General features: G+C 46.6%; 1 protein-coding gene across 3 annotated transcripts; it reads left to right on the plus strand.

Annotated features, from left to right (window-relative positions):
• Nucleotides 1-219: 219 nt before the first annotated feature.
• Nucleotides 220-12252, plus strand: cry2 (cryptochrome circadian regulator 2). 3 transcript variants are annotated; one of them, XM_027017182.3, is made up of 12 exons: nt 222-510; nt 1828-1936; nt 3935-4077; nt 5258-5442; nt 6017-6105; nt 6220-6360; nt 7083-7394; nt 7874-8025; nt 8990-9192; nt 9669-9746; nt 9903-10023; nt 10436-12252. In XM_027017182.3, exons 1-11 carry the CDS (start codon nt 353-355, stop codon nt 10013-10015), a joined length of 1683 nt encoding a protein of 560 aa, XP_026872983.2. In that variant the 5' UTR covers nt 222-352; the 3' UTR covers nt 10016-10023; nt 10436-12252. The 3 variants fall into 3 exon arrangements, with proteins under 3 accessions (XP_081554593.1, XP_026872983.2, XP_081554594.1); XM_081698467.1 differs by lacking the exon at nt 10436-12252 and having other exon boundaries at nt 220-510; nt 9698-9746; XM_081698468.1 differs by lacking the exons at nt 222-510; nt 1828-1936 and having other exon boundaries at nt 3938-4077; nt 5181-5442.
• Nucleotides 12253-12303: the final 51 nt, after the last annotated feature.

Genomic DNA, 12303 nt, shown 5'->3' on the forward strand with positions numbered 1-12303 from the left:
TGGTCTAAATTGTCTAAATTGCAATTCTTCCTAATTTCATAATCGCAAGCCGTGCACGATAAATGCACATACTAAAATCGAACAAACATCAAGGATATTAATTATAATCATTCGTTACTGGAACAGGTCAGCGCACTCGGACACGGAGCTTTACTTTCATAGTAAATAAACGGGCACTTCCTTTCCAACGCACGAGGAAAACGTGCCCGGGGAGGTCCTCCACGTGCAGACTAACCCATAAGCGTGTTGTCGAGCGCTGCGCTCGTGTTAATGCTCCGCGCACGTGTCTCTCCTCCGCTCAGTGGCAGGACCGAGGAGGAAAAGCCCTAATGCGGTTGACTAAACCGCAGCTATGGTCGTGCATGCTGTTCACTGGTTTCGGAAAGGACTGCGCCTTCATGACAACCCGGCTCTGCAGGAAGCTCTGGCGGGCGCGGACACTGCGCGCTGTGTTTATGTTTTGGATCCGTGGTTCGCCGGTGCGGCCAAGGTGGGAGTGAACCGGTGGAGGTTAGTGGCATCGTTTGAACGGTATCTGGCTGTCCTGGTACCGTTGCACATTTGCGCCGCTTTTTTTGGGGGGGGGTATGAAAAACAAGTCCGAGGCTTTGGCTCTTGTGAAATTAGTGCAGCTCGCCAGAGTCTGGTGCAACCCAGTCTCCAGGCCAAGAGAAAAGTCGTGGGCTCGTGCCATTTCACGCATACTTGTCACTTACAAAACCTCGCAGGGCACAAACCGCGTTACACTATAAGGTCATACTTGTGTGCCGAGTCCAGCTTTGTCCGCATGAGTTGCCTTTCCTGGGAGACCAGGGTTCAAGCCCCCATCTGGGCAAGTGCGCTATTCCATAAATGCGCGTCTTTGGGCAAGACTCCTAGCGTTAACAATATACGCCTACCTCTCTAACATGATCGAAATGGGATAAAAGTGTCGGCCAAATGTGTAAAATGTGTTGATGTCCGGCAGACATGGCTGGTTATTCTGTTTAATAGGATGTAACAGCTGTCGGTGTGTCTCCCAGAATCTGAACAGTACGTAGTTAGTTGCTTTGCTTTCCAGTACCTATGGAAATGCTGTCTTATAAAACCTGTAGAAGTACGGTGTAGTTAAATGGCGATTATATGACCAGTCCTTAGTGCCGTATGCCAAAGTCTTGGCCTTCAAAAAAGTTGAATTAACTCGGTTTTATTAATTTGTCAGCTATGCTAGTTTAGCATACATAACCTAGCTAGGTTATCTTAGCTGGCTAGTCGAGGTGTTGGCTACCTTGCTAGCTAGATAAACGTCAAAAATAAGACTGACAGGGAAAACCGTTAGCTAAGTACAAACATAAACTATTCGAATGCTTTATCAAAACAGCATTCGTCATATACTTTAAGGTGTAAATAGTATATACTAGTATTAATAGTGCACGTTAATATTTTGTGTGCTACATTGTTATGCTACTGCACAGCTTTTGTGCTAACAGGAAGTGATGTTGCCATGCCAACGTACGACCTAGCAAGCTGAGACTCTGAAGGCTGTTTAGTTAAATCTAGAGCTTTCTTTCTTTAAAACAAATAAGATGGCCTGTAACCTAACTACCTTTAGCCATAAGTAAAGGCTGCGCTTCCACAAAAGTGTCGGGTCTGTTTGCTAACCGTCTAAGCAAGCTTCACTTTGTCCACCAGGGAAGCTGTTGCATGATTTCATTCCATATGTCTCAATGCTTGGCCATCTAGTGTTTTTAGTTCTAGTTTTAGATTTAAATATAGTACCTTGGTAGGCTGGGATTTTTATGCTCTCCTTAAATGGAGTGTGAGATTTAATCTGTTTGAACCATGCAGATTTCTGCTGGAGTCATTAGAGGATCTGGACGCGAGTTTAAGGAAACTGAACTCAAGGCTGTTTGTGGTACAAGGACAGCCTGCAGATGTGTTTCCCAGACTCTTCAAGGTCAGTTTGCAGTACTCACACACACACTCACACACCCTTCCTCTCCCCCTGCGTGCCTACTTGTGTGTGTGTGTGTTCAGACGCTTGATGGCACACGGTGAAGACCATGGTTTGACACACCAGGTCCATTACTCCCTGGGAGTTCTTTAGATCAGTAGGGAATTTTCCATCTCCTCCACCAGGTTGATTACGGTGCAGCAAAGAAACTGTTAACAGCATCTCAACAATATCACTGGGAGCTGTAGAAGACAAAAACCTGTGTCAAACGCTCCCTTTGGCCTGATGTAGATGGTGATTTGGCAGCACATATTCTGTGATACTTTGATGTTTTCTTCCTTCCTCTGAAGTTAGTGTTTTTCCTCAGTTTGGAGTATTGACAGAGGCCGGAGTTGAATTATGCATTGCACAAAAGCTACAACAACAGATTTGAATTATATTCTTGTCAGAAATGGTAATGGTAGATGTGGTCACAAGTGCACAGTTGTAAGGTCATTCATGTAAGCTTGTTTTTTAGTGAAAGAACCTAATATTTCTTTAATAAAATGTTTATGGAAACAACGCACCTTCTATTGGGCTTATCCATGTTAATAGCTGTTAGAAACTGGTTCATAGTGACCAGTCCTTCAGGTTCGATCTCCTCTAAGTTACCCTCTGCCCTCTGTCCCCTGTAGCTGGATCCGGGTAACTCAGGAGACACTGACACCAGGGTAGTGAATCAAGAGAGTTCCACTTTATTGAGGAAAGCACACAGTATATATGTGTCCTATATCTACTAGCTAAATCTACAGGATGATGGGGAAAATGATGGGCATGTTCTAAGGGTCTACGTAGAAAGGAAAGAGACAAGGTTAGTAAAGATTAGATGCTGTCTGCATGAACATGCCACAAGCTGTTCCTGTACCAGCCATGAGAGAGACAGACAGAGACAGACACACACACAAAGGGTCAAAGGAGACGAGAACAGGGAGCGGATGGCCTCGCAGTCGAGCCGTCTTATGGTGGCTGATGAGCAGAGACCTTGCATTGGGTGCCTGAAGACAGAAAGGCTCCAATGTCTGACAACAGCCTTTTCCAGACTTGCCCATTCATGTTGTTTATGATGACAATGTACCACTGTTTACACTGATAACAATTTGAATAATGTATTTATTTATTCAAAGTCTGAACCTTTTATGGCTTCTTATGTCTACAGATTATCTGATCAATCGGTTCTGTTTGAGTTTACCCCAAACCCTGAAAAGCAAAACAGCTTTGATGTGATGACAGTGAGCTTTAGTGTTGTATTGCAAGGTCTGAATTCCCACCTTCTCCTTACTGAGGTTTTACAGACCTGGAGTTAGTATGTACATCTAGCTACGGAGTTAAGATGGACTGCTTGATACCCAGAAACGTTTTATCCACTCCTAAAGTTTTTGCACTTTAATGTTTTGATACGATCCAGATCTTTTCCAAAATTAGGGAAAACTGTGACTGAATTACGGATCTTGCTTTTAAGACACATGGCTCATCTGCTACTCTCCTAGACCATCTTATCCTAGAGGGGGAATATCCGAGTAACCCTAACCTTTCTGATATAAATTAAGTATTTAAGTAGCACTGGGAAAGCACCGCTCTTGGTATTTTATGTGCTCTTGTGGCATAAGCGGAATGTTGGGTCAGTCGTGTGGGGATTGACTGTTTTGGAGCAGCTTTTTGGAAACTTCTTTCCCAGGGATGTTAATCTGAAGCTTTAAGTGTGCTTCTGCGTGCTCTGCTTTGCTCTCGGTCAATGCTCACCTTGGCCGAGGAAGGAGAACGTTCTCCTCATGTCTGCTTCTGTGGTCTGTGGACATGTTATGCGTGGCGTCTAATGGCTTTCTGAGCACTTTAGGACAATAATAAACCACATTCATTAATGGCATACTGGCTCACAGTAACACCATTTCTGCATCTCGATTTTAAAACTGTGCCTCACTCTCTCACACTCATTAACACTCACACTCACTCTCTCTCTTTCAGGAGTGGAACGTGACCCGGCTGACGTTCGAGTATGACTCGGAGCCATATGGTAAAGACAGAGATGGTGCCATCATTAAGATGGCCCAGGAGTTTGGAGTGGAAACCATAGTGAGACACTCACACACGCTCTATAACCCAGACAGGTGGGTGACCACACACACTCCATCACCTCAGTGTACACATACACACACACACACACACACACACACATTAATTCTTTAGGAGTGCTAAATGAACTGTTCAGTCACCTGAATGAACTTGTGTCTGCCATATACAGAGTCGGTTTCATTGCAGTGCTTTGCACACCAGGATGGTCCAGGGCTTTTAATTGTTTGTTTTTATTAGTAGTATGTGCATATCCTGAGGGGAGACACATGTTTGTACTTTGTCATTTAAACATTGAGCTTTTATGATAGAAAACAGTATGCTCCATTGTGGTGGTGTGTGTTAACTCAGTGGGTGTGTGTTATTTTTATTTGTTTTGGTTGGTTTGTTTGTTTTAACCAGGTTGCGAGTGACGTACTTTAGTGAGTTATTTGAGTTCCTCTGTTTTGGCTAGACTTTAGTCACGGTGCTGAGTCTTCATATGCAGCACGTATTGCTGTCACAATGTTGCCCAGTGAGCGGGAATGACGTCCCGAGTCTGCTGCCATCTGGTGGTGGAGAGGTGGAACTACGGGTCACACTGAGCGGCATGTGCTGTGGGCGGGATAGGGGGTTGTGTGAGCGCTGTGTGTGTAATCCTGTGTTGCAAACATGTGCTGGCTGCATACAGACACATCCTGCTTCAGACACGTGTCGGGCTCCTGACTGTCAGCTACGCCAAAGAAATTGGCCAACAGCTCACACTCCTTAACACACAGATATAAGGAGGCATTGTGTAAGAGCTGGTCCGAAGGCAAGTGGCAGTTGGTGGTGGTGGAATTTGAACTAGATTGAAAAAAATCTAGAAATGGGAGACTGATTTGTCCACTGATCAGATTGAGATAATCAGGAAACACATTAAGTTGTAAAAATGAGGCTTCTTTCTTTGTAGACACAGTCAGCCTCATTCTAGCTGCCTCTTAAAGAAAGCTGGCCTGGAGTTTGCTTTAGTCGTATAATAGAAGAAAATAATGGTGTTTTATTGCTTTTGTCTTATGATTATGCGACAGGAGTTGTTGAGGTTATTCTAACGATAGTGTGTTTCTGCTTATGTTTCTCTAAAAGTAAAATTTTTATTCATCTGACACGCGTCTCCCTAAAGGCATGAGTCAGTAGTATCCGTGCACTGGCCAGTGGCTGCTGACCGCGCGTCTGTCCCTCCGGCCGCGTCTGCCCCAGGGTGCTGGAGATGAACGGCGGCAACCCACCTCTGACGTTCAAGCGTTTCCAGGCCTTGGTGAACCGGCTGGAGCTGCCCAAGAAGCCGTTGCCCACCGTGACGGCAGAGCAGCTGGCCGGCTGCCGCACGCAGCTCGCCGATGACCACGACGAGCGCTACAGCGTGCCCTCGCTGGAGGAGCTGGGTGAGGGCTCATCGACGCACGCTACGCAAATTTAACACGCATATGCAAACGAGCGTCTGCTCGCCTCAGGCACCTGAAGCCAGTCCACATTTTATGTGGTGCAGCACATTGCTTATACCCGACTTGCTGGTCAGTGTGAACTGGTTTAAGTCTCTCTAGCACTTTCATTGCAACTGGCGTGATATTCGCACGCTCTACTGACAGTCACAGCACCTTTAGCCAGGTGATCCCACATGTTGAACAATGCACACAGGTCAGCTTATAGCTGAGTAAATACTGTAAGCAGAGATTGGACTGGATGGCCTCCAGTGGCACTGACAGTCCGTCATTCTGTAACGGTTGTTTCTGCGCTCGTCCTGATTAACCTCTGTGCAGAGGGTGACACACATTCAGGCCTGAAGGGAAATTGTTTGGAGCCATTGGACACTTAATTATGTGCTGTATTTAATTTTCTTTTTGTGCACTGTATGCAGTGAGTAATACAGTAATAATCAGTAGAATTTGCAAAATAAGATGGTATTGACGGCTAATTACTAACAATGATGGTTGGTGTATGTGCGCATGTTCCTGACAGGCTTTAAGAATCCAGGGAAGGGAGCATCAGTATGGAAAGGGGGTGAAACTGAGGCTCTGGAGAGACTCGGTAAACACCTGGACAGAAAGGTGAGTTACTGCACATGCTCTGGCAGCTTAGCAGAAAACCCAACCCTCAGAGCCTCTGTCAGGAGTCACTCAAAACAGTTCCTCCTTTGGTTGGTGTCTGTTTTGTTTCTCTAGGCTTGGGTGGCGAATTTTGAGCGTCCTCGAATCAAGGCCCACTCCTTGTTCGCTAGCGCCACGGGCCTGAGCCCTTACCTGTGCTTTGGGTGCCTCTCCTGCCGTGTGTTCTACCACCACCTGAGGGAGCTCTACCTGAAGGCAAGCAGCTGCCTTGGCGCATTAGCACGCTCGGTTTCACAGGCTCTGTACGGCTAAGAGTAACCCCACCAGCATGTACATGGACACGGCCACATTTCACACTGCCTGCAGTTCAAAACGTCTGAAGGATTTTAGCAGCTGGAGAATTTGGAATGTGTGTCTCTACTAGGTATTATAAGATAAGTGATCTTCCCTGCTTCCTGTGTGTGCGTCAGGTTCTAGCGAGCTAAACACAGGGCTATAGTAATTACTCTGGTTACCACCACATGAACTAGGAGTTGTTTTTATCCCTGGACTGAAGGGTCACCCGAGCCAGACTGGAGAGAGGGGTTCATAATCGAACTTGGTACCTTCCAAACCCCCCTGCCTTGCGACTGAGCCCGGCAGGTTCAGAACTGTGTTCGTTACCACACAGCAGGGAGTAGCTGGCGCGCTACACTACAGTACCTTTAAGTAGACCAGCTAGGTACTGTCACATACAGTTAAATACACCACATCAGTCAGATACGACATGTCAACTCTGCGCTTGATGTTCTCCCCCTTCCCATCATGCCTCACTCAGCTCCTCAGCTAGCTAACGCGCCCGTCAGGGTTTAGATGAGATCTATGAGAGTGTTGGGGAAAACGCTAGCTTACATGATGAAGATGAAGATGGTGATGAACGTGGTGATGAGTCTTTTGGTGAGGAAGGTTAATTGGCCTTGTCCGTCATCCTCCTCCAGCTCCGGAGGCGCTCCAGCCCCCCCCCCTCTCTCTTCGGCCAGCTGCTGTGGCGGGAGTTCTTCTACACGGCCGCCACCAACAACCCCAACTTTGACCGCATGGAGGGGAACCCCATCTGTGTGCAGATCCCGTGGGATCACAACCCGGAGGCGCTGGCCAAGTGGGCGGAGGGCCGGACCGGCTTCCCCTGGATCGACGCCATCATGACCCAGCTGAGGCAGGAGGGCTGGGTCCACCACCTGGCACGCCACGCCGTGGCCTGCTTCCTCACCCGCGGAGACCTGTGGATCAGCTGGGAGGAGGGCGTGAAGGTACGGCAGGGCACGGGCGTAGAGTAGACAGAGTCCGAGGTGTGTGTGTGTGTGTGTGTGTGTGTGTGTGTGTGTGTGTGTGTGTGTGTGTGTGTGTGTGTGTGTGTGTGTGTGTGTGTGTGTGTGTGTGTGTGTGTTTTGTTTTTTTTCTTTCTTTTTTGTGTTGAAAACATTATAATGTCTTTTATTTTTATGTTTGAGAGAGAGAGAGAGAGAGAGAGAGAGAGAGAGCGCTCTGTGGTGGAGCTAGAGCTACTGCCAAGTAACATGCCGATCCAGATTCATTGCTAGATAGTCCAGAACCCCTAGAGGGCAAATCTTAGCAGAGTTTAATTCCTCTCCTAGCCTTGGGATGGAACGAAACCTAGCAGGGTTGTCCCCCCTGAAGTTGTTGTTCTGGTTCTGGAGTGTCTGGGGAGGTTCTGGTTCTGGGGAGGGTGGTTTTGGAGCTGTTGTGTGCTGTGCTCCTCTTGGTCCAGGTGTTTGAGGAGCTGCTTCTGGATGCCGACTGGAGCGTGAACGCCGGCAGCTGGATGTGGCTATCCTGCAGCTCCTTCTTCCAGCAGTTCTTCCACTGCTACTGCCCCGTGGGCTTCGGCCGCCGCATCGACCCCAACGGAGACTACATCCGGTACCGCCCGTACAGAACCACTACACCACCAGTTCAGAGCAGAGATACTACAGCTCCCCCAGTACAGAACCACAGCACCACCAGTTCAAAGCAGATATTACAGCTCCCACACACACACACACGCGCATATTCCACACACACACACCACAGGGAATACGCTGTTGTTCTCTGTATTTTGTAAAGTATAAACAACGTGTTTTATGCTGAGGTTAAAAAATATTAGTTCTACCAAGATTTTTGTATAACCCAGTTTATCAAGTTTTAGCTAAGTAACATATTTGGGTGGTTGGAGCCAAAATCCATGGGGAGAGCTTTTACTTTCTGAAAGTCTCTGGTGAAGCCTGTAGCAGAGGCTGTGCACACACTTTCACTCTCTCTCTCTCACACACACACACACACACACACACACACACACACACACACACACACACACACACACACACACACACACACACACACACACACACAGAGTACCGCTGTCTTAGAGAACACAGCATCACGAGCGCCGTGCAGCATGGTACCACTTTGATTGGTCTAGAGACTGTGTTCTGGTTCTGTTTCCTTATTCAGACTCTTCTGCAGAAAGTGTCTACAGAAACACGGGCCAATACTGGTTTGGAGCCAGTGTTCTGCTAGTCCAGATCACACAGCATCTCTCTCTCTCTCTCGTCCATGTTTTTGCAGTCGTATTCTTCAGCTCTTTAGTTGGCAGAGAAAGGGTCTCGTTACTGCTCCAGGAGCATGAAGACCTGCTGCGGTCAACCATTTCTGAAGAGAACAAAAGCTTTGTGGTCACCCGTGCTGCTTGGCACTCATATGCTGATGACTCTTCCCTGTTGGGTGCAATAGCACTGATGTGAAATGCTTTCGCAGGCTTCCTCTAATGGCTGCCGTAGCAGGTCTCACGCAGGGCGGGCAGCCCCGTTTTGGAGCCTTCACCGAGTCTTGTGGTTCCGCCCTGCAGGAGGTACGTCCCGCAGCTGAAGGACTACCCCGACCGCTACGTCTATGAGCCGTGGAACGCCCCGGAGGCCGTGCAGAGGGCCAGCGGGTGTGTGGTGGGCGTGGACTACCCCAAACCCATGATCAACCACGCCGAGAGCACGCGCCTCAACATCGAGAGGATGAAGCAAGTCTACCAGCAGCTGTCGCACTACAGAGGCCTTAGTGAGTCACTACACGTGTGTACGCTGTGTTAAGTCATGGCAGGCCTACCAGCAGCGATCCCAGAGCTCTTAATAATTGGCTGTACAAACGCTGTACTGTTATATCAGGACCCCAGGTTTCCCCATTCGCCCCACTTTTTTGCGCACACACGTTCCTGTTATATCAGCGTACCATTTTCCTCTTTGCAGCTCTTGCTTTTCTTTGTAGCTGCTTTGGAAATGGCACACAAGGATTCACGCATGGATGCACACGTGCGCAGTCAAGTAGTGACCAGCACTCCTTTTCCCCACTTGGCTCCTTTTTTTGTTTTTTTTGTACTTTCCTTACACACACACACACACACACACACACACTTGGTCTTCTGGTTTATTCTTAATTAGGCTCCTCCCTCTTAAATACATGCAAAATGGACAAAAGCAACTATGAAGTAATGCTGGTGAGAATTATGAATCCTTTGATCTCTGCCTCTCTCTCAGGTCTTCTTGCATCTGTGCCCACCATACAGGAGGAGGCCGAGCCTCTGCTGTCTGATGACTCTCAGGCCGGCAGCAGTGGTAAGACAGACACACAGACATGTGCAGTGTGGGGGTGTGGCTTGTTCCTCCTACGTCCATGGCCGGAAGTTTTCTGTCTGTGTGGGGGTGTGTTTTTAACCTGCTGATCTGTTTAATGCGGCTGTTGTCTCTGCTCTGGTCCTGCCTTCCCAACAGCCCTGCCCACAGGCTCCGGATGCAGAAGCTTTGTGTCTCTGTCCACAGAAGGCGGGGACACCCCAGATTCCAGCAGACCAGCCCGACTAACCCCAGTGCAGCGACTGCAGTGACCATCCAGGTACCTAATAAAGTAATCGATTAGTTGATTGATCAAGCAATGCTTGATGTAGAGGGATTTTCATACTGCAGTTATTTTTAAAGTCCGTAAGATTTAAAGGCCTAACGGGTAATACTGCAGTTGTTTATATTGTGTAAAAAATAATATTTGTTTGTGTATGTGTGTAATTTAGAGCCTTCATGTTATTTAAATACCATAGAGTTAAATACATTGCGTACTAACTTGCTTTTGGAATGGGTGTACTATGTAAATGTATTCTTTCAATCTAATGTAGTCAGCCAGTCCTGTTCATGCATCCTGAACAGTGAATGTGCTTTGCCCTTTTTAAATGCAATTAGTCTGTTATATTTCAAGGTTCTGGGTCCAGGTCAGAGTGGGTTGCAGTAGCCTTGACTCTGTCCTTTCTGCCCAGACACACAGGATGCACAGGGTGGCTACCAGGCAAGATGAGCGAGGGGACGAGGCTCGGCCCAGCGGACTGTCCCAAGGGCTTCGGGTGTAAGACTAGGCCCGGTAGTGCAGGAACCATCACTATAGCTCCGCTGCACCATGAAGCCTGCCTGACCACGCCCACCGGTCCCCATAACAGGACCAGCAGAGGAGCCAATGAAAAGCCAGCTTTTAGCATTGTGTGTGTGTGTGTGTGTGTGTGTGTGTGTGTGTGTGTGTGTGTGTGTGTGTGTGTGTGTGTCAGTTAGGCAGGGCTGCAGCTTACTCTGGTCTCACATTCTGCATAATGTTTTTATTATTATTTTATGGTTTGAAACCTCTTCGACTGCTCAGAGTGAGTTTTCAGACACATTTGACATGCGTCATTCAGGAGGGGTGTGTGTGAGGGATCATTCTGTCGTTCAGTCAGAGGTACACAGCTTTCCTCCTCTAGCCTGCTTTGGCAAGGGGCTGCACTACTACGGTCAATCGCTAAACGTAAAAACATTCATAAACCATTATGTTTTATTAAAACAACATGCGGAGACAGTGAGGTGGTGGATATGTGTTCAAACAGCAATATTTTTAACATTTTTGTGACCTATTCACAACCCCACATCACTCTACATCTGAACCAAACAATGTTCACTTAGCCTGAATGTGTTACCAGGGGCTGTTTTTCCTAAGTTATTTAAATATTAATTAAAAGTATAAAAATTAATTTGGTCAGATTTAACCTCAGTTGGCTTTTTCAAAACTGATCACCAGGTTTCTGATCTTGGAGATTTGTATCTGGATTTCATAGTTCAGTCCTACCTTTATGTAGGATTAAATGATACAGCTACTTGTTAACATAATGCCAAGATCTGGAAAAATGTAATAAATAACATTTGGATTTTCATTCCAGCTTGTGAGATCAATTCAAGCAGGACTGACAAAGTGCTGGAAGTGATTTAAAACGCACACTAAGTCAGTCAGAAAAACCACTCTCAACTTATTGTCATTCATATCTCTCTCTCTCTCGCTCTCGCTCTCGCTCTCGCTCTCTGTGATACAAGCTGATTGCAATGACCCCAAACAGCTTCTGTAACTGGATGGTGTTGGTTTGGGAGTTTCCTGTTCAATCATCAGCCATCCGACATGTGTGAAGCCCAAAACCCATGCAAGCAGTTAGGGGCAAGGTCCTTGGTGAGTCTTCAACCCCTTCTAGACTTGCTTGTTCTATGCACCCAGATCCAGAAATATATATCTTGTTACATCTGCATTTGTTTTTGCTTTTTGTTTTTTTCTAGACTGAACCTTTTTTGAAAACCTGGCAAAAAAAAATCTGTGCAATATTTTGATCATTAATAAGAAAAGGAGATGTTTGAATCAAAGACAATTCTTATTGAAAATAGGGTTTGAAAAACTAGCCCCAAGTGATTGGTTAATTGACCATATGTAGGCCACCCACTCTCACTTAGCCCCACCCCTGGGGGGGAGGGGGAGGGGATAGATAGATAGATATATAAAATTACACACATGCATACATACATTCCACACGAACATGTGCATTGATGTTAAGTTAAGGTCCCTCAAGCAATGTGGAAAAGCTTTATTAATCTGGTTTTTGTTTTGTACAAGAGTCTATTTTTCTTGAAAGCATAGCCTGGATGGTGATCTGTTCTGTTTGTAGGCAGTAATTTATTGAAGCATCATCTTTGCATGTTGTAAGCAATGAGACAATGTTTCTGCAATATACTGCGTCCACGTTGTTTTACTGTACACTAAATTATATACAAAATAAAATTTCTGAACCCAGCTGTTTGTTTTTGTGAAGTTGATCTGTTTAGGGGCTTTACTCATTTGGCA

Source organism: Electrophorus electricus, chromosome 16 (genome assembly GCF_041902795.1).
Source record: "Electrophorus electricus isolate QZ-2024a chromosome 16, ASM4190279v1, whole genome shotgun sequence".
NCBI lineage: Eukaryota > Metazoa > Chordata > Actinopteri > Gymnotiformes > Gymnotidae > Electrophorus > Electrophorus electricus.